The sequence below is a fragment of the Artibeus jamaicensis genome, unplaced genomic scaffold (genome assembly GCF_021234435.1).
Source record: "Artibeus jamaicensis isolate MK-2021 breed Jamaican fruit bat unplaced genomic scaffold, CSHL_Jam_final contig_233, whole genome shotgun sequence".
Taxonomy (NCBI): Eukaryota; Metazoa; Chordata; class Mammalia; order Chiroptera; family Phyllostomidae; genus Artibeus; species Artibeus jamaicensis.
This window is the reverse complement of record NW_026521486.1, coordinates 7,886,171-7,905,025: the sequence shown is the minus strand read 5'-3', so window position 1 is coordinate 7,905,025 and position 18,855 is coordinate 7,886,171. Positions and strand designations below refer to the sequence as shown.

At 59.9% G+C, this 18,855-nt stretch overlaps 1 protein-coding gene across 1 annotated transcript; it reads right to left on the bottom strand.

Moving 5' to 3' along the window:
* Window positions 1-971: 971 nt before the first annotated feature.
* IL2RB (interleukin 2 receptor subunit beta) lies at window positions 972-18,778 on the bottom strand. Its single transcript, XM_037160557.2, has 11 exons — window positions 18,567-18,778; window positions 17,925-18,105; window positions 15,505-15,625; window positions 14,962-15,076; window positions 14,076-14,157; window positions 11,829-11,934; window positions 10,288-10,436; window positions 8,932-9,097; window positions 8,298-8,394; window positions 6,913-6,997; window positions 972-3,934 (listed from the first exon to the last, which is right to left on the bottom strand). Exons 3-11 carry the CDS (start codon window positions 15,590-15,592, stop codon window positions 3,164-3,166), a joined length of 1,659 nt encoding a protein of 552 aa, XP_037016452.2. The 5' UTR covers window positions 15,593-15,625; window positions 17,925-18,105; window positions 18,567-18,778; the 3' UTR covers window positions 972-3,163.
* Window positions 18,779-18,855: the final 77 nt, after the last annotated feature.

The following is an 18,855-nucleotide window of genomic DNA, read 5'->3' as shown; positions in this document are numbered from 1 at the left end:
AGGCTACCTGGTCCCCAGCTGGTGCCGCTCCTCTCCCCTGCAATCTGACCCTGTGGGCCTGTCTCTCCTTTACTCCTTCCACCACCCCCTCCTTGTTCCAGTGCCCAAGGCCCACACTCTCATGCACTCTGGACCATCACACCATCTCTACCAGGTGCGAAGTGGCCCCTTAATCTGCTCACTGCCAGCTCAGGTCTCTCATCAGAAATGGTGGCGCCAGCTGGGTTCCCTGTGCCTGCCTGTCATGGTCCCCTCTCAGCTTTCCAGCCCCCATCATCTCATTTCCCACCTGGAAATTCTGAGTCTCTGTTGTGGAAGGAACCTGAGGGATTATCTGGTCCATAGGCGTCACCAGGTGCCAGCCCCGATCATTTGGGACCTGCCTGCAGAACCCAAAGCTGCACCTAAGCTCCAGAGGAAGGCGGGTCATGGTCAGTCGCAACATCTGCCCTGCACGGGCACAGCCCGTCAGTAGTCTGCCTGGAGCGCAGTTTTCTGAGTGCCAGATGTTGCCGTCCACAATCTGTCCAACTTTTCAGAGTCGAGAGTTCTGAAAAAATAAAAACAAATAAAAAATGTACATATACATCCCACGCATTGTGTCTCATCACCTGAAAAGGCCCCTGTGAGGCAGGTGCTATGTCACACATTTTGCAGATTAGGTCCACGGAAGTTAGGACATGCAGCTGATGGGCGGTGCAGCCAGGGTTCATGGAAGTCGAGCGCAATATTTCTCCACGAGACCAGGTTGTATGATGCCTGGACACAGGATAAGGTAAACCTGACTCTTGTTGGTGAAAAAGATATTTCCTTTTCAACGCTTTTGCTTTTTCTCAAGAAGGAGTCTCTGTTTAGTGCTGGCATGCCTTCAACAGCTTCACGACACTTGTAATCTCCCCTTTAAACCGAGGGCCCGAGCAGATTGCCAGTAGGCAAAGAATTAAGACATGTTTCGTTGTATTTAGTTTTCACAGTTACCTTTTATTTATAGTGAGTATCAGCTTTCCATTTAGAGAAGCAATTGAAAGATTTTCCATTAAATAAAAGGATTTAACCAAAAATGTGAACTGACTTAAAAATATGAAATAAACAAAGATAGCGCACACAGATCATTAAACATCTATGTAACACCAATGACTGAGGCTGAGCAATGTCACCCTCCCAAGGACTCTGCCAGGTGACTTTCAGAGGTTTCCCAGTTTACCTAGGGCACACAGCAGGGGTGGGCACGGAGCTGGGGTCTGACGCCTTGGCCAGGACCGCGCTGCCTAGTGGCCCTGAATAAGGGGCATCCGACGGTAGGGAGTGGGAAGTGACCCCGTAGGGCAATTAAGCTATTCCATAGTAACAACTCAAGACTCGAATTGCCTCAGGAAAGGGTGATATTGGCCATAAGGGAACAGGAATCCTGAGTCAACGGCCAGTAGCCCCCTCAGCAGCAGGAGTCTTTGGATCCGGAGCTGGGGCTCAATGCCTCCCTAACCTTTTCTGGTGCCTTCTCCACACGTCCCTATATCCAGGGGCCTCCCTCCTTCCTTGAGGTCAAAAGCCCAAGACTGGGAGAAATCTATTGGCCAGCACAGGCCTGGCCTCCCTGATTGGATAGTTTCTGTTCTAAACCACCCATAGGTTGCTCGTCTGGGTCAAGTGCCCAATCAGCTGCAAGCAAGGCCTATAAACACAGGCATTTTACTTTTCCAGCTCAGTTTTAAAGGAGGCTGGTGCCTTCCCGGTGTGGGAAAATGCACATTGCTGGTGTGATCAGTGCCAGGGGCAGAGGGAAGAAAAGTGGAGGGATGGTGGGAGGCCCTGAGAAGGAAGTGGGAGGGGGAGGGTTTCCATGTAAGGGGATGAGCCTCTTGCTGGAGTGGACATGCTGGAACCTAGTGGGCGTGGGGCCTCACTTCTCTGAGTCCTGCTGACCTCAGAAGGGTCAGGGTGCCCAGGGTGCTCTCATGAAGTGGATGGTGCCCCCCTGTGAGAAGGCAGCTGGGTGCAGGAAGTCCGGGCAAGGTGGTACCAGACGGTTCATTAATTCATCAGGGGGACACAATGCGGGGGGGCCAAGTGCACCATGCCAAGTGCAGCGATGGAGCTGCTCTTCTGGAAGAGGTCCGCCAGCCCCTAGGCTTCAGAAGAGACCCCTGCAGTGGAGCAGGAGGGACCATCACTGGGCTGTCTGTGACACCAGGCGGGGTTTCCTCCAGCAACATGCCTGAGGACTGTCAACAAGCCATTGCGGAAGGATCCAGCCGATGTCCACTTTGGCGGGGGATTTGTATCCATACTTGGGCCACATTAAAGATGCAGGAGCCAAACCTTTTGCGGCCATGGGAGATTCCCAAGAAAGGTGACAGGGCCTCTTTGTCCAGCCACCCTGTGACCCTGAGAACTGGTCCCTCCTGCTCCCAGGGTCTCTCCTGCTCTCCTCTCCCAGGGTCTGGGCACGTTAAAGGAGGCATTGTTTCCGTCCAGGGAAGGCTGAACACAGTGGAGGAATAGGGCAGTTTGTCACCTAGATGAGAGAGGAGGGCACCCAGGCACAGAGAATGGCATGTGCAAAGGTGTAGGGGCACGAAGGAGCTCCAAGGGGCTCAGGAGGACTGTAGAGAGGGTTCCTGAAGGGATTGGACCAGCGTGGTGCTAGAGGGGCGGGGCCAGGCCAAGAGGACAATGAGCAGTCCCGGCATGGTTTTAAACAAGGACAGCATGTCCATATGTGTGTTTTGGAAAGAGGGCTCTGGCAGCCCCGGGGAGGTGGGTGAGAGGGGCTGACAGGGGGTGGGACTGGGCAGGGAGCCCAGTAAAGAGGCTGGCCGCCACCCCTGGAGAGCCGTGAGATCTTGGCGCGAGGAACTGCTGCAGGCTGGGGAGGAGTGATGCTTCAGAGGCAAAACCCAGGGCTTCCTCATGATTGATGGGGGGATCCAAGTGCCCCGCTACAGTTCCTGGCTGGGGCAGTAAGTAGGACCAGGGAGCAGCATGTGTGGTTTGGAAGTAAACAGCCCCATGTGCAGGGCCCAGTGGGGGCCATCTGGGCAAAGATGTCCATGGGGCAGCTGGATACTGAGTAACTCAGCAGAGGACAAGCCTTGACGACAGAGTCCCCAACTGAGCCTGGAGTGACAGTGAACAGCCACCTGCCCCACCACTGGCCGTCTGTCTACACCAGGTGAGCTGGGTCCTGATCCTGGAGCTCTTGGAGGGACAGGTAGGCATCAGTGTTCAGGGGCAGGCAGAAGGTGGGGGCCCTGACCTGGCATTGCCCAGGGGGGCTGGCCCAGGGGAAGCCTGCCAGCACCCCAGGGCCAGGGCCAGGGCCAGGGCCAGGGCCCTCCTCCCCAGCTTCTCCCAGTGCATTCTCCAGGGGTAATTGGAAATCAACCAGGTCAGGGGCTGCTGGGGTGGGAGGCTCCAGGGGCTGGGGGCCCCAGTCTTTGGGGACTCCCTCCTGCAGAGATGGGGACAGCCTCTGGTCATCAGCCCCAGTATCCCCCAGGGCAGTGTTTGGGGGGCTTGGGCCACCGACGAGAGTAGGGGAGAAGAGCAGCAGGTCATCCCTGGGGGGGAAGGTGCAGTAGGCGTCATCCTCCCCTGGCAGAGGCGGCAGGGGTGGGAGGAGAGACCCCTCAGATGCTCCAGGCCCACCCTGGTCGTCGGGCTCCTCGGTACAGGGGTCATAGGTGAAGTACACCTGACAGGACTCAATCTCCAGCGCATCCGGGAGGTGGAAGAAGAAGTAGCCTTGGTTGGTGAAGCAGCTGGTCAGCGAGTGGCCACTGGTCTCCAGGGAGGGTAAGGGCGCTTTGTCCTGCTGCAGCAGGAGCAGCTGTGTGGCCTTGGCCTCCCTGTCCAGCACCTCCAGTGGGGAGATTTCGGGGGCCGGGCCGCCAGGACTGAAGGAGGATGAGGGGAAGGGCGAGGACAGCCACTTCTGCAGGGAGACAGGCGGGTGCAGGATTTAAGTGGGAGGTTAAGTTTAATCTCCTCCAGGTTCTTAACAACAGCTCCTAACTCCTCTGGCAGCAAGCCGCTCTAGGCTGCACCCAGGGGGAAGCCCTCCCTGGTTGTGCCCCCAGGCCCCACCTGCTGCCTGATGCTTTGGGAGTCCTCTGGGTCAGCCAGAGGAGGCCCCTGCTTCCTAGCCCCCTGGCAGGCCTTCCTGGCCCACCGCAGGTGCCCGGGGATGTGCTGGCCCAAGGGACCGCTTCCCTTTCCTGCTCTAAGTCCTGTGCTAGTCTAGGTATCGAGGACGCAGCAAAGGGTAGAATGTCCGGGTCCGCTTTGGACCAGCGAGAATATGTGAACGAACCAGCCAGTGCCGAGGCAGGAAGGGCCCAAGAGCGCATCTCATTCACTTTACAGATGTGCCCTGGCCTTGATCACGCAGCAGGGCTGGGGACCTAGACTCCCCCTCACGCTGCCACAGGCACATCTCTGGTGGGGAGTTAATAGTCCTCTAATGTGCATCTCTCTCCCACCGCCCCGTGCATCCCCCCACCACTTCCCCGCCCTCCGTCCACGGAGAAAGGATTGCACCCATCAGAGCACTTCTCGGTTGCCTCAGAATCCAGAGCAGGGTCGCTTGGTTCTAGCCCCGGCCCTCACAAGCTGTGTGACCCTGGGCAGGTCCCTGCGTCTCTCTCAGCCTCAGCTCCACAGCAGTGAGCTGCCCCTCCCTGGCTTCCTCCCTGTGGACCTGCAGGGGATTGTCAGGTGAGAAAACCAAGGCAGGACGGCTGGCGTGGGGTGCAATGCAGGCGAAACAGCAGAGATGTGGGGGCAGTCGACCCCTCGGGGTGGTACGTTCGAGAACCCCAGCAGCTCCTAGAGCCCAGGGACCAGGCCTGACGGGCTCCCCCCACATTCCTGTGCCTGGTACCGGGCCTGCGGGGCCAGTCCATATATTTTGGGTGAATTAATGGACCAGTAGAGAAATGCCTCGTTTCTCCCTCCCCAGAGAGAGTCTCTGGAGCCATGCGGGCTGTTACACACATGCACAGACACAGGCATGTGCATACACACCCCACACATATATGTGCCCACGTGCAGATGCTTGCACACGCCACTCAACGAAATCTGCCCTGTCCCCCAAACCAGAGGTGGTTATTACAGGAGAAAAATCTGAGACCCCAGGGCAAACCAAAGACGGCAAGGAAGGGGAGACAACTGGGAGGGAGGGAGAGAGCACAGGTCGGGTGGGGGCCACAGAGGCAGCGGAGGGCAGCATGGGGCCGAGGCCAGGCCTGTGGCCAGTGCTGGTGCGCCCGGCCTTCCCAGACCCCCTCCCGGGAGTGTGTGGTCAGCCGCTTCCCAGGCCTGGGCCTCCCTCCACAATGCCCTGAAAGCAGAGGGAGGGGGCAGGAGGGGAAACTCATCCCACATCATGCACACCAACACACTCGCGTGCACTCCGGGTCCCATGGCCAGGACAGTGGGCCTTGTGGCCTGGCAGCTGGGGTCCTCAGAGAGAACCCCTACGGAGACAAAGAGGAGCAGGCTCCCACTCAGATGCAGAGGATGAGAGGGGTGCCCCTTGGCCAGCCCCAACCCCCAGCCACAGGTGCGCGCCCAGGGACTCCTCCTGGGGCAGGAGTCTGAAACTGGGGGTGACCTCCTGGGAAGATGGAGTGATTTGCAGCTCTCTGGAAAAGACCCCACTTTCACCTCAAAATGCCTAGGCTTGCAGAATCAGAAAGGCTTCAAGCTTGCAGAGGACTGAGAATGCATCTAGTTCAGCCTCCAACCAGGTGCAATGTAGGAATCCCTTCAGCCACCTTTTGATGCATAGTCAGGCTTTCTTGCATACTTTTGTTGGTGGGGAGCTCACTACCTACAGGGCTGAGTTTTCAAAAAAACTCCACGAGGGCCCTGACCAGCCCTGATAGAAAACCCCAAAGTCAGCTCATGACAGTCCCTGTCCATGATGGCCTTCCAGCCCCTCAGCACTCCTCTTGAGCTTCCTCCAGCGCCACCTCATCCCCTCCCCCCCAGATCTAGGGAGCCTGATTGAGGTAGGGGGTAGGTAGGGTGGTACAGGCAGCCCACCACATCCCCCTTCCCCCTTGAAGCTTCCTTCCTGAAGTGGGTGTGGACTGGGGGAGGGGAGATGACGACTCTGAGTGGCTTTAGAATGTTACTGCTCCACGGGCCAGCACCTTCCACATGAATCTGTTTTGTGATCAGAAGGGACTAGAGGACTTTGAGCATGTATGCAAAGTGACAGGTCTACCCAGGATTCTGTGCAGGGGCCGAGGGAGCACCATCTGTGCTCTGTGGTGTGGGGAGTGCTGGTACCCCACGGAACGGAGCAAACCAGGAGGAGGGAGCTAGAAGACAGGCCAGATCCTGGCCTCCTGGTCAGGGCCCTCACGGATGGTGGTTTGTTCAGGTTGTGCAGGGAACGGGGGGTACCCAGGGCACCTGGTTTTGAGAGGTGGGGACGGGGCTGAATTCCAGCCCGTGCTCTGCTTGCCAAGACCTGCTCGGTCAATGGACTGCTGACAGTTCTAGTGAGGGCTGCTTGAGCACTGCCTGTGAGCCAGCAATGTTCTCAGGGCCATGTACCTAGTAACACTATGCTCCTCCCCCTTTCACAGGTGAGGAAACGAGACGTAGAACTGTTCTATAACTTGCCCAAAGTCACACAGCCAAGACGTGGTGGACCCGGGATTAGAACCAGGCAGCCTGGCTCAAACAGGAGGCGCCTCTCCACCAGAGAATGCTGTGACAGAGCTGGGGGATGGGCCCACCCACCCCACACCCACCCCACCCCACACCCACCAGAGGTTGCTCCCTTCAGCAGTCCTCTGCTTCTACCCTCTACTCTGGCCCCACCTCCCGGCACCACTGCCCATGCATTGGCTGGCCCGCACCAGCTGTCTGACTCCGCCCCCAGCTCCGCACTCCTACCTGGAAATCTCCTCCATGCTCTGAGCTCAGCTGCGAAAAGAACTCGGACGGGTCTGGGATGTGACACTTCAGAACCTTCTTCAACCTGATCAGGGGGGAGGGAAGGAGGGAGGGTGAGGGGGAGAGGGGACGGGGCCACTGTGTCCTGCCATCAGCCCGCAGCCCTGGGGACAGGGCACGGAGCCACTGGACACGGGATCATTTATCTGGTTGACATTGATCAAATGCCCAGTAACGAAGGACATTGTGCTGGGCGCTGGGACACAGGACTGGCCAACGGGGAAGGTGCCTGCTCTCCAGGAGCTGACATTCTAACAGGGACACGGACACAAAGTGGGGTGCCATGCTACCACTCATCGGAGGGGACAAACAGCGACTGTGGAAGTGTGGCAGGGGACGACGGGAGCCAGAGAAGTCAGGGACAGAGGTGGCTGGCGCAGAGCGAGCCAGGAGGAGGGAGCTAGGACAGAGGCCCAATCGTGGGCCTCCTGGCCAGGGCTGTCCTGGGCGGCAGTTCAGGGGGCACGCTGCCCCAGGGCTCCCGGTCTGGGGAGAGGAGAGTGGGGGCCGAATTCCACCCTGAGGGCTCCAGCATCTGTATGCACCGGTGTTGAAATGTAGTGCATGCATTTCTACGGCCTTGAGACCCCCAGAAAGCGTGTCTGCTGCCCACGTGTCCAAGCCCGGGTTAGCACCTCCCCCACCCCCTCTGGTCTCCAGCCACAGCCACCTCCCTGCGCTCTCAGTTTCTGAAATGTTCTTGCCTGCTTCCACCCAGGCCCTTTGCACATGCTGTTTCCCCTCCTGTCCCCGTCACCCCCACACTGGGAATCATTGCTTGCTCAGGGAAGCTCCCTGAGCTACCCCTCCATTGAGGTTCCTCCCCCAGTGCTCTGTGTCCAGGGCATCCAGTGCCTTCCTGCACCATGCTAATCACAGCATGTCACTCTGTATGCGTTCAACTAACAAGCATCAGCCTCCCCTCCAGGAAGACGGGACCACGTGTGTGTGGCTGCTCCCAGCACTCAGCACCATGCCTGGCACTGAGCCGGCCTGGACCCAGACGGAGCCATGAGGACCTACACACACACCAGCTGGTGTGCACACGCACAGGCCCATGCATGCACACTCTCCTGAGGGTATCACTCCGACCGGCCCCCACCTAGGGCTCTCCCTCCCCCACTCCCATCAGGCTATTCCCGTGGGTTCCATCTTTGGAGTGGGATCACAGGGAGAGGCCAGGTGTTAGGCAGGGCAGGCCCCTGGGAGGGCAGAGGGGGTGCTGACATGTCCAAGCAAGGGGCTCAGCCCAGCACCTGACCTGGAGAGGGGTGCATGTGCCCAAGGGGAGAGTGCAGGACAGTCAGGGAGGCAAGTGCTCTTACCACGGCCCGAGGTACCGGCAGTTGACCAGCAGGTAGACTAAGATGATGAAGCCGAAGGCACCACTGAGGCCCACGATGATATGCCCCAACGAAGGGGCTGCCGGTGGTGGGAGGGGAAGCAGGGAGAGAGGGGTTAGAGGGGTTCCCTGACTCACCCAGATCCCTCCGCACCCACTTGTGCTGGGGGCAGGCTGATCTCAGCATCCCAACGGCCTTCCCAGCATCCCAACTGGCCAGGCCAAGCTGCTGTGTGCTGGGCCAACACGGGGCATCGTGCTACCCACTTCACAGATGAGGAAACTGAGGCCGAGAGGTGGAAGCAGCCCGAGGCTGCCCTGGGCAGAAACCCGGAGTGAGAGGTTTCAGGTGGAGAAAGTGAGCATAACCTCTCGGGCCTCCCCACTAATTCCTAAGGCCGTGGGCCGTCCCACCCCCTCGCTGAGTCCCTGTTCCCATCTATAAAATGAGCACAGACATGCCCCTGGAGCCCCCCATGCCCACCCTGCAGGGTCATGTCAAGTGAGCTAATGATGAAAGTTAGCACTGTAGCCCCGGCCCACCCCACCCGCTGCCCCCAGAGCCACCCCCAGCCGCCACTTCCTGTCCAGCTCCTTTCTGCCCAACTGCGTCTTACCCTCAGGCATCGTCCTGAAGGCCAGGGGCTGGCTCCAGGGGCTCCACGTCGAGTTGCTGCCTCGCTGGGCCTTGACCCGCACCTGAAACTCATACAAGGTGCCCGGGGCGAGGGTCTCCAGGAAGATCCACTGCTGGTTCTGCCCGATGGTCAGCAGGGGGGCCGCCTGCGGTGGAGACGGTGCTGTCAAAGAGGAGGGGCGCCCACAGCCCACCCAGCTCTCACAGCAGGGCTGACCAGGAGGCTGAGCAAAGCAACGCCCTCCGTCCTCCCCTCCAGCCACCTCCTTCCCGCACCTCACCCACCCTCCCAAAGGCCCCCTGACTACCGACTGCTAGGGCCCAAACCCCAGGTTCATCCTAAACCCTCCCTTCTCACTCGTCCACTCCAGCCAAAGCCACCTGCCAATCAACTGGTTCCACCTCCCGGACCTCCTCTGGACCCTTCCCTGTCTCTCCTGCCCGATCCCAGCCTGAACTCCCACCACCTCTCAGACCCGAGCCTGGCCTCCCTGCTCCCACCACATCCACTGCAGCCTGCTCTCCACACGACCACAAAGAGGGATTTTCCACAGACCTCTCCCACCCCCGCATCCTCCCTCCGGTTCTTCCCGCCCCGCCCCACACACACCGGGCAGTGTTTTGCCTTTGCTGTGGCTGCTTCCTCTGTGTGGAACACCCTCCCCAGATCTTTGCAAGGTCAGTTCCTTCTTGACCCTCAGCTCTCAGAGCACCCCTCCCTGGTCACCTGTCCCTGGAAGTAGCCTGTCCCCGTCCCTCTTAGAAGCATCATCCCATTTTGTGTCCCTGACAGACTCTTCTCAGTGTCCCACAGCCTGCTGGTCCTCCATCTGCTGACTGTCTGCCTCCCCCCCCCCGCCCCACCCTGCATGTGCATCCATGTAAGTTTCCTGAGAGCAGGAAGACTGTCAGTCTGCCCCTCCAACCTCCCCCCAGCACTCAGCGTACACTCGGCATTCAGGAAATGCCTACTGTCACTGAGTGAGTGAGCAAAGGAATGAGTCAATGAATAAGGACAGACCCCTGTGGGCCTGGACCACACCGAATCTGAAGAGTGGGGAGGGTGCATCCCAGGGCCTCTGCAATCTCATGGAGAGGGGAGTCTCCTGTGTCTTGGCTACGTCAACCTTGCCTGGTGTCAGCTTGGAATCTGCCACCAGCTGGAACCCTGGGTGTCAGAGGTCGCATGGGGGGAGGAAGAGGCCAAGGCAAGCAGTACATAGGGGCAGCAGGGACTTCCTGGGGGCCACTGTGCCTTTGCTGAGAGGGGCAATGGGCGGGGTGCCCAGCACAGGGAGGGGGGATCAGGGTGCGTTGGCCTGGGCCCCGCACTCACCTCCCAGCTGTGGCCTGGGGGCCTGGTCCGGACCTCAAACTCCAGGTATCTTGTAAGGTAGTGGGAGGACTGGTTGACGGCCCAGGTGATGTTGCACCTCCGGGTCTCCATGTGGGTGACTCGGAGGGAGTTCGGCGCCATCAGGCGAACTGGAGCAGGGAGAGAGGAGGGGGAGGAAGCTCTGGGGGGCCTGGACCTTGACCCCGAGATGATAAAGCCCAGGGGTGCTCCCACCCCCACCTTCACACCTGCTGTTCCTCCTCCCTGGCATGGCCTCCCCAGAAATCTGCAGGTCACCCTTCAAACATCACCTCTGCAGAGAAGCCTTCCCCAGCTCCCCACCACTCTCTGTCCCTCACCTGTTCCAGTTTTCTTCCTGGCACTACCACCACCTGACACGTTAAGTCCCTGTTTGGGGTCCTTTATTTACTTCCTACCTCCCTCCCCAGACCATGAGCTCACTGAGGGCAGGGACCCTGTTCTCTCATGCGTCCTTGGTGCCTGGGACATTACCTGGCAGGTCATAGGCACTAAATTAAATATCTGCTGGATGAATGAATTAGGGCGGCATTTCTCTGCACTCAGAAACGACCTGAGAGTTTTCAATGAATCATTTCATTCATTTCATTCAACTTCATCGGTCTTATGCGATGACGAGATTTTATGATTCTGAAGTTAAATTGATCAAAGTTTTATAATTCTGAGATTTTTGTAGAGCTTCACAAACAGCTATAAGCGAATGGTTACTGAGCATGGGCGGAGCAGTCTCCTTACGGCCACCATGGGCGGCAGGGAACTGGTCTCATTTTGCAGATGAGGACACTGAGCTCAGATGGATTAAATGATTTGTCAGTCAGATGACAGTTAAGGCAGGGCTACATTCAGAACCCTGCCTGGGTCTCACCCTCTGCCCCTCCTCTTCCTTACAGACAGCGTGCAAGGTCTGGGGGGGGGAGGTGGGGAGGGCTGGGCATGGGGCCGGACTCTCAGTCATTCAACAAACCTTCCCAGAGCACCACCCAGATTAGACTTGGTGCTGAGTACTCAGTATAGAGACAGGGATGGCAGAATCTCTGCCCTCAGGGAGCTCAGAGCCCGGTGAGGAAGACAGCCCCGTAATCAGCCACCAATGACCTAGCACATAAATGCCCTGAAAGAGGAGATGCAAAAAGCTGGGAGAGTCTGGGAAGGCCTCCTGGAGGAGGTGGCTTTTCACTGAGACTTGAAGGGTGAGTGGGAATCTTCTCGGGGAGAAGAGCCTTCCAGGCCATGTGATTAGCATGCGCAAGGGCTAGAGGCATGAATGGGCAAGTTGAGTCTGAAGAGCTGGCCTTTGGCATGGAGGGGGAAGCCAGGCAGATTCCCAAATGGCCTTGAATGTCAGGGTAAAGAGCTGGGACTCCATCCCAACAGCAACGGGCCATGAACTTGTGAGCTGCGGGTGTGGCAGATGATGGGGAGAGACTGGAGCAGTGTGATCCCACAGAGCAGGCAGGGAAGGAAGTGCCCGGCCCCGAGCCCACCCTGGGTTCCTCACTCACGGTTCTCGAAGGGCTTGAACTGCTGGGTCATCACCACCTGCCACCTCTCCCCTTTGTGGCACATCACCGTTATGTGGACGACATCTGCTGAGGTCAGCATCTGAGACTAGAAGGGGACAGAGGTGTTGCTGCCAGCAGCTGGGGCAGGGAAGGGAGGCCATAGGGACGAGTCTGTGGGGGGAGGGCCGAGCGGAGAGCAGGGCCACAAGGCAGGTGGGGCCCCGCCTCTCGACCACCCTGTCTAAGGTTGGGGTCAGCAAATGTTTTCTGTAAAGGGTCGGGGAGTAAATATTTTTGACCTAGCAGGTCCTGTGGTCTCTGTTACAACTACTCAGCTCTGCCACAGACAAGTAAAAGAATGGATGTGGCTATGTGCCAATAAAACTTTATTTACAAACCAGACAGCGGGCTAGTTTTGGCCCATGGACCACCATCGTTTGTCAACCACTGACCTAAAGGGCAGAGGGCTGCTTGGGAAGGGGGAGTGTCCAGTCACAAGAGGTATGCAAGCGGGAGGCGTTTCCAAGAAGGGGCAGGGTGGGCCCTGCACCTGTGTAATGGCTTTGAGTGGGAAAGCCTCCCCTCCCCCTTCCTGCCCCGACCCCACCTCCCGACTTTTCTGGAAAGAAATGGTTGGGAGGTACTAAGCATCTGTGGGCAGGCACCACTCAGGCGTTTAAGCCGCCTGCCTCTCCGCGGATTCTCACTGCAGACCCTCCCCGCCCTGCAGGTGAGAAACCTGCGGCTCAGGTAGGTAAGGGACTTGCCCAATGTCACACGACTGGTCTGCCGGGGAACCAGATTCAACCGCAGCTGGCGCTCTGTGCCCACAGCGCCAATGGAGACTGCAGCCCTGGCCCGCCGCGGCTGACCGGGGCAGCGGAGCGAGCAGCTTCCTGCAGAAGGAGGGCCTAGAGCCGGAGCAGTGAGGATCTGTGTTCCGGGGCCGGGTGCTGCCTTCACGGCCAGGACCCAGGGCCTGGTCCCTCTGACCGGCTGCAGGGCCCACTGTGAGCAAACCTTGAACCTTGGCCTCAGAGTGTGCGGAGCTGGGAGCAGTTCCTCCCTTTGTGCTCTGAGGACCCTGCCCTAGGCTTCTCCCAGCTCCTACAGGGGCCAGGTTTTCCTGGGTCATGAACAGCACCATCATTGTTATTGCTGCCGTGGCTGTGGTTGGAAAGGTGCCAATAACACTCTCCGTGGCCCTCAGTCTGCGGCAGGTGCCCTTCTGAGCACTGATGTATTTCTCGACACCCTGTGAGGCGGGCACTCTTACTTTCCTGGTCCTACAGCTGAGGAGACTGAAGCACAGGGAGGCTGGGGACTCGCCGAAGGCCACGCAGTCAGGAACGTCACCCAGCCAGGCAGGACCAGGGCCTGCAGAGCTCACAGGGACAGGCTCAGCAGCCTGGTCCCCAAGGCTGCGCCTTTATCAACTGCGCTGCACAGGCCCGTCTGCCCACTCTCCTGTGCCCTGAGAAGGCAGAGGACCTGAGGGTAGTGGGTAAACATGGTCTGGGTGACCCTGGCGTCCCCCACTGCCAAGGGGGGTTTGCCAGACAATGATGGGATGCACAGCAACAGGGTCATGGCCATGATCATGACCACGTGTCCTTTGAGAGGCGGCCTGGTGCCGTGGTGAAGTGTCTGGGCTTCGACTCTGCCACTCTCTGACTTTGTGACCTTGGGCAGAGACCACACCTCTCTGAGCCTCAGTTTCCTCCTTAGTTAAGAAGGGGAGAGTGCTGGTGCCCACCGGAGTCCTGGGGACCTGCTGACGATCGTGTCAAGGCCTGTTCTACTCCAGGTGGCACATGCCACAGCACCCAGGCCAACCCTCCAGGCAGGTACAGGAGGGAACCGGGCACAGAAGCCACCCAGTGGCACCCAGCCATGCACAGTGGAGCCAGGGTTGGGGCCCAGGCTGCCCAGCTCTGGAATCCACGCTCCTGACCCATGGCCTCAGAAAGAGTCCATTGTGTGGCTGTTACTACTACTGGGGTGCTCTCCCCACTCGATGGGAGGCGCAGGAGTGCCCGAGGTCTCCCCAGCCTGGGGAGGCCACTGGAACAGAGTAGAATGGGAGCCCCGTGCACCATGGATCTGCCATTCCCGGAGGCAGGCTGGTGGTCTGGCCTTTGGTGGCTGCCCGCCCTCCTTCTGCCTCCCAGCCCTGCACACTGGGCTGGCCCCACTCCTATCTGGAAGGGCAGCCCTTGGCACCCACCCTGCCCCTGGGCCTCTCACCTCTGGGTTCCTGTTAAGGATCAGGTTGCAGGCCCAGGATGCCGGTACCTCTGGGAGCAGCTCACAGGATTTGTTCCAGGGACTTTCAAGGCAAGAAAAAAGAAAACCTTAGAAGCAAGGGAGGGACCCCAGCGTTGGCTCTCAGGATGGTCGCCACGCCATGAGGCCAGTCTGTGCAAATGCTCCATGCCAACCTCCCAGCGGTGTCAGGTCCCCGATCTGCTCCACCTGCCCTCACGAGCCCTTCCTTCGGCCCTCCCCACCCTGGCCTGGCCCGCAGCAGCCAGAGGGATCTTCTAGAAGCAAAGCAGCTCAGGACACCCACCTCTGCAGCTAAAGCCCTGCAGTCTTCCCATGGGGCTGCAGTGAGCTTGGGAGTCTCACGGAGTCACCACCCCTGGGAGCCTTTGCTGCCGTCGCCACGATGTCTGGGTCACCACATTCCCTTCATCAACCCCCACCCATCCGAAGCTCCCCAACCACTCCCACATCCCCTGTCCCCGCAGATCCCACAGGGGTCTCTCAAAATCCCAGATTACTCACAAAGCTTTGGGATCCTCCCTTCATCCCCCTCCGCCTCTAAAGCCACGTCCAGCCGCAGCAGAGCAAACTCAAAGCCCGTGTCCCCGGTCCACCCTGCCCAGCCCCTCTCCAGCCTGGACCCCCACACCCTACTCCCATCTGGGTTCCAGCAGTCTAAATATCTGACTCCCGAATTTTCCAGACTCCTGTGATAATGAGAGTCCGTGGTCTCCGTTTACCCAAGGTTCTCAAAATGAAGACGTCTGGAGTCTGAGCGTTAGAATTCCAAGAGCCTGACCGGCAGGGACGGTAAGACCCCACCATCCTGAGGCGCCGCAGCCGGGCTGGTTGGCGCCACCCTCACCGTTGAGCAGGCCTCGCGTGGATGCGGCAGGAAGTGTCCGGCAGGGCCCCATCCGGGCTCCAGATGCAGGAGATGTTGGCTCGAGAGTTGTAGAAGCACGTGAGCTCAGGAGTGCCTGCCAGCAAGACAAGGTGTGAGTGGCTGGTGCAGGGTGCCCCCTGCCCTGCTGCTCTTCCAGACCCACCCACCATCCCTGCTCTTGGCACCCTCAGCCTACGGGATGGGGAGGTGAGCCACCCCCATAGGCGGAGGGGCAGTGAGCGGCCCGTTGCAGAGAGGACTAAACAGAGCCCCAGAGACTGCAAGATCCCCACAGGCAGGCTAAGGCGGGGCAGGGACAAGAGGCCAGTGTCCTCTTGTGTCTTGGAGAGGCTCATGGGGGTGGCTGGGCGTCAGGGGTGGGACGGAGGGGCAGGGGGAGGGGGACCCCTGATCTCTGGTCCCATCTCCCCTGACTTCCTCCTCCCTGCCTCCTGCCCCTGATGATGGACCTGCCAAGTGGCAGGGTCCCGGGCCACTGTGTCCAGATGCTGGGATCCTCACCTTTCACCGCTGTGGATGCCTGAGGGATGGGCAGGGGCAGGAGGAAGAGGAGGAGGGACAGACACCAGGACAGAGCAGGAGCCGCCATTACATCCACAGGTGGGAGCTAGGGAAGGAAGCCCTGAGGGAGGAAGAGGGGGAGAGCACAAGTGAGCACCCACCCCCGCCCTTCTCGGGTGCACAGGTCTGCTCTCCACCACACGGCATAGTCCCACCTCAGGGCCTTTGCACGTGCTGGTCCCCCGCCCCACCCGTGCTCGTTCCCTTCCTTCTGACGTTCTGGGACCCACACACGGACACTGCTGAAAGGGCTCTTTGGGTGAGCCAAACCACTTGTTCAAAATTGGAGAAACTGAGTCCCAGGAGAGGAAAAGACTTGCTCACAGCCACCTAGAGAGGCCAGCACAGAGCGGGGATTAGCGGCTGCTTCCTCTCTACCCGGCTGCCCCCTTCACTGCACTAGAACCACTCGCGAAGATGTGCTTTGTGCCAGGCTCTGTTTTAAACCCTTTATCTGCAGCTACAAGAGCGTCTACTAGAGATAGTCTTACTGTCCCATTTTCAGATGAGGAAACTGAGGCACAGAGAGCGAAGAGCAAGTTGCCGGAGGCCACACCGCCAGTGAGCGCAGACTGGATCTGAGTCAGCACAGACTGCCCGGGGCCAGGGCAGGGCTCCTCCGGTAACTCTGACTCTGGCTTCCCACCTACTGAGAGGGCACGCAGGCCGGTGACCTCAGAACAGTACTCACTGGTACTGAGCTCTCACGCTTGCCAGGTGCTTCGGCCCACTGGCTCCTCTAATCTGCCCAGCAGCCGGGGGGCTTGGGGGTGCTGGTATTCTCCCCTTACGCAGATGAGGAAACACCATTAACCTGACCAAGGTCACGTGGGAAGAAGAGGCAGAGCCGGGATCCAGTCCCCGCACTCCGTCCCAAAGCCTGTCCTCTCAGGCCATTCTACCCTGCCCAGCCCCCGTCCCCAGCACCGGTCCCAGAGGTTAGGCCTCCCGACCCTGGCCTGGTGTGGGGAGGAGCCCCCAGAGGTCCCGGTGGGCGTCTCCATGCCTGGCCCACAATCCCCACCAAAGGGCGAGCTCCCCAGAGTGGGGCTGGTTGCCTCTTTCTTTGGACCCCCACCAAATACCACAGGGCACAGCACTGGGCCCCCAGAGGGTACAGAGCCCAGCAAAAGGGCTCCCAGCAAGCCCCCTGTTGTCCCTAGTCACTCCATCATGACCCTGGGGCACTGTTGCTGTGGATGCCCTGGAGGGTGTCACCTGGGGCCAGGCCCCGGCCACCAGGGAAGCCCATGTCCCGGAAAAGCCAGGATACAAAGCCCCGGGGTGAGAGGAAGTGCGGGCACAGGCACGGAAAACTGCGAGAAGGCCAGAGCGCAACCGCAGCCCCAGCAGGGCGGGCCTGGCGGGCGGGGAGGCAGGGTGCAGGGCAAGGTTCACGGGAGGAGGAGGAGGCCCGGCCTCAGGGAGGACCGGTCCGACCTCCGAGCCCCAGCACCGGCCTCCAGGGTCCCCACACGCATCACCGAACGCCCTTCGCATCTGCAGGGCCATCCCCACTGACTGACTCACTGGGTCCCCGCCGCAGCCCTGAGAGGTGGGCGGCATCGGCTCCTTTTTGACAGATGTGAAGGCACACAGAGCTGCCCGGGGGCCGAACTCTAACCAGGTCATCTGATTTCAAGTCAGAAGAAGAGGCTGATGGCGGGGAGGATGCCGAGGGTGACTAATACTCAGCCCCACTCGGACCGGCACTAGCACCTCACCCGACCCTCACAGCAGCCCTCCGGTCTGTGCTACTGTGACTCCCTTTCTCAGACGAGGAGCCGGAGGCACAAGGAAGCGAGCCTCTTACCCAGGCTGGAGGCTGGGGGAGCCGAGCTTTGAACCCAGTCAGCTGGGGCAGAGACTCCAAGGGGCAGATAGTGAGGAACAAGGGGGCTCTTGGGGGCTGGGAGAGGGTGTGAAGCAGGAGGTCAGTAGCCAGAGACGAATCCCACCCGGCCTCTGGACTTGGCCTCCTGGTTGTGGGGGATGGAAGGAGACCTTAAGCATGGCTCTGTCCCCCCACCACCACCCACCCCCACAGTTCCCCCGACACAGCCAAGGGTGTCCTCCGCCCCCGGGAGAAGAGAGAGCCGCCCTCCAGGCAGCCCCAGATGCCAGAGAGGGCGTCCCACCCACACCCTGTGGAGCCTGGGGACACGGTGGACCAGGCCAGTGACACAGCCAAGTGAGGGCCCTGCCTGGACTCGAACCCCGAAGGCCTCCCTCGCCCCACAAGCCTCCTCGGCAGCACTCACAGGGGAGCCTCCCCAGGGCGGGCCCCACCCCCCGAGACCTCCACTTCCAGCGGCCCCGGGACCGGCAGGGGCAAGAGGGGCTACAAGGTGGCACATCACCTGGCTGAGACATGGGGCTGCGGCCAGTTCTCTCGGATTCTCTCTGCGGCTGAGACCACAGCCATCTCCCCAGGGCCCTGCTGCGGCTCTGGCGCTGGCGACTCATGTAGCAGGCTGATAGGGCCGCAGACGAACCCTAGGGCCAGCCTACTTCCTGTGCAGAGGCTGGAGGGGGCATGGCCTGGGGGTGGGGGGGGCAGAGAGATGGGGCTGCTGAGAAAGCCTGAAACTCCCCAAGCACCTAGGACCCGATAAGATCTCCCTCCTCCCGGGGGCGGGCGAGGCTGGGGGGCGTGGGTGTTGAAGCAGCGTGAGCACACACACCTCAGACAGACGCCCTGCTGCACACAGGAGCCCGGGGGGGGGGGGGAGGACAAAGACCCTTCTTTTCCCTCCTACGCCACCCCCACCCCGTCCCACATCAACCACCTTTGACGCCTTCATCCGGTCACACATGCCCACGAACCCCAGCCTCACACAAACACGTCCCTTTGAGGTGTCCCCCAGGGCTTCTCAGTCTCATCAAACCCATTTCTCTGGGGCCTCCCTTCTCCCCTGGCCCCCCAGGGAGCCCCTTACTCACTCCAGCATCCAGGGGTGACTTTTGGGGGGGGCTTTGCGAAGAATCTGATAGCCACTTACTGAACCTTCCTCTCGAGCCGTGGTTCTTTTTTGAGGGGGGAGGAGGTCAGCTTCTATTTAAGGATGAAAACTTACAGACCCCTGTTTAGAAAAGCGCATGTGTATGTACTCGGGGTGTCCCAGGCCCGGGGACCCTGCGACGTGGTGCCAGCCCTGTGAAGAAGCAGCTCCCCCCTCCCGATTTCACTGGCCCTGCTGGTAAGCAGCCGCCTCCTTCCCAGAAGGGAACGAGGGGCTCCACAGAGCCAGAGCCCCCGAGAAAGCCGGGAGACCCTGAGAACCAGGTGAC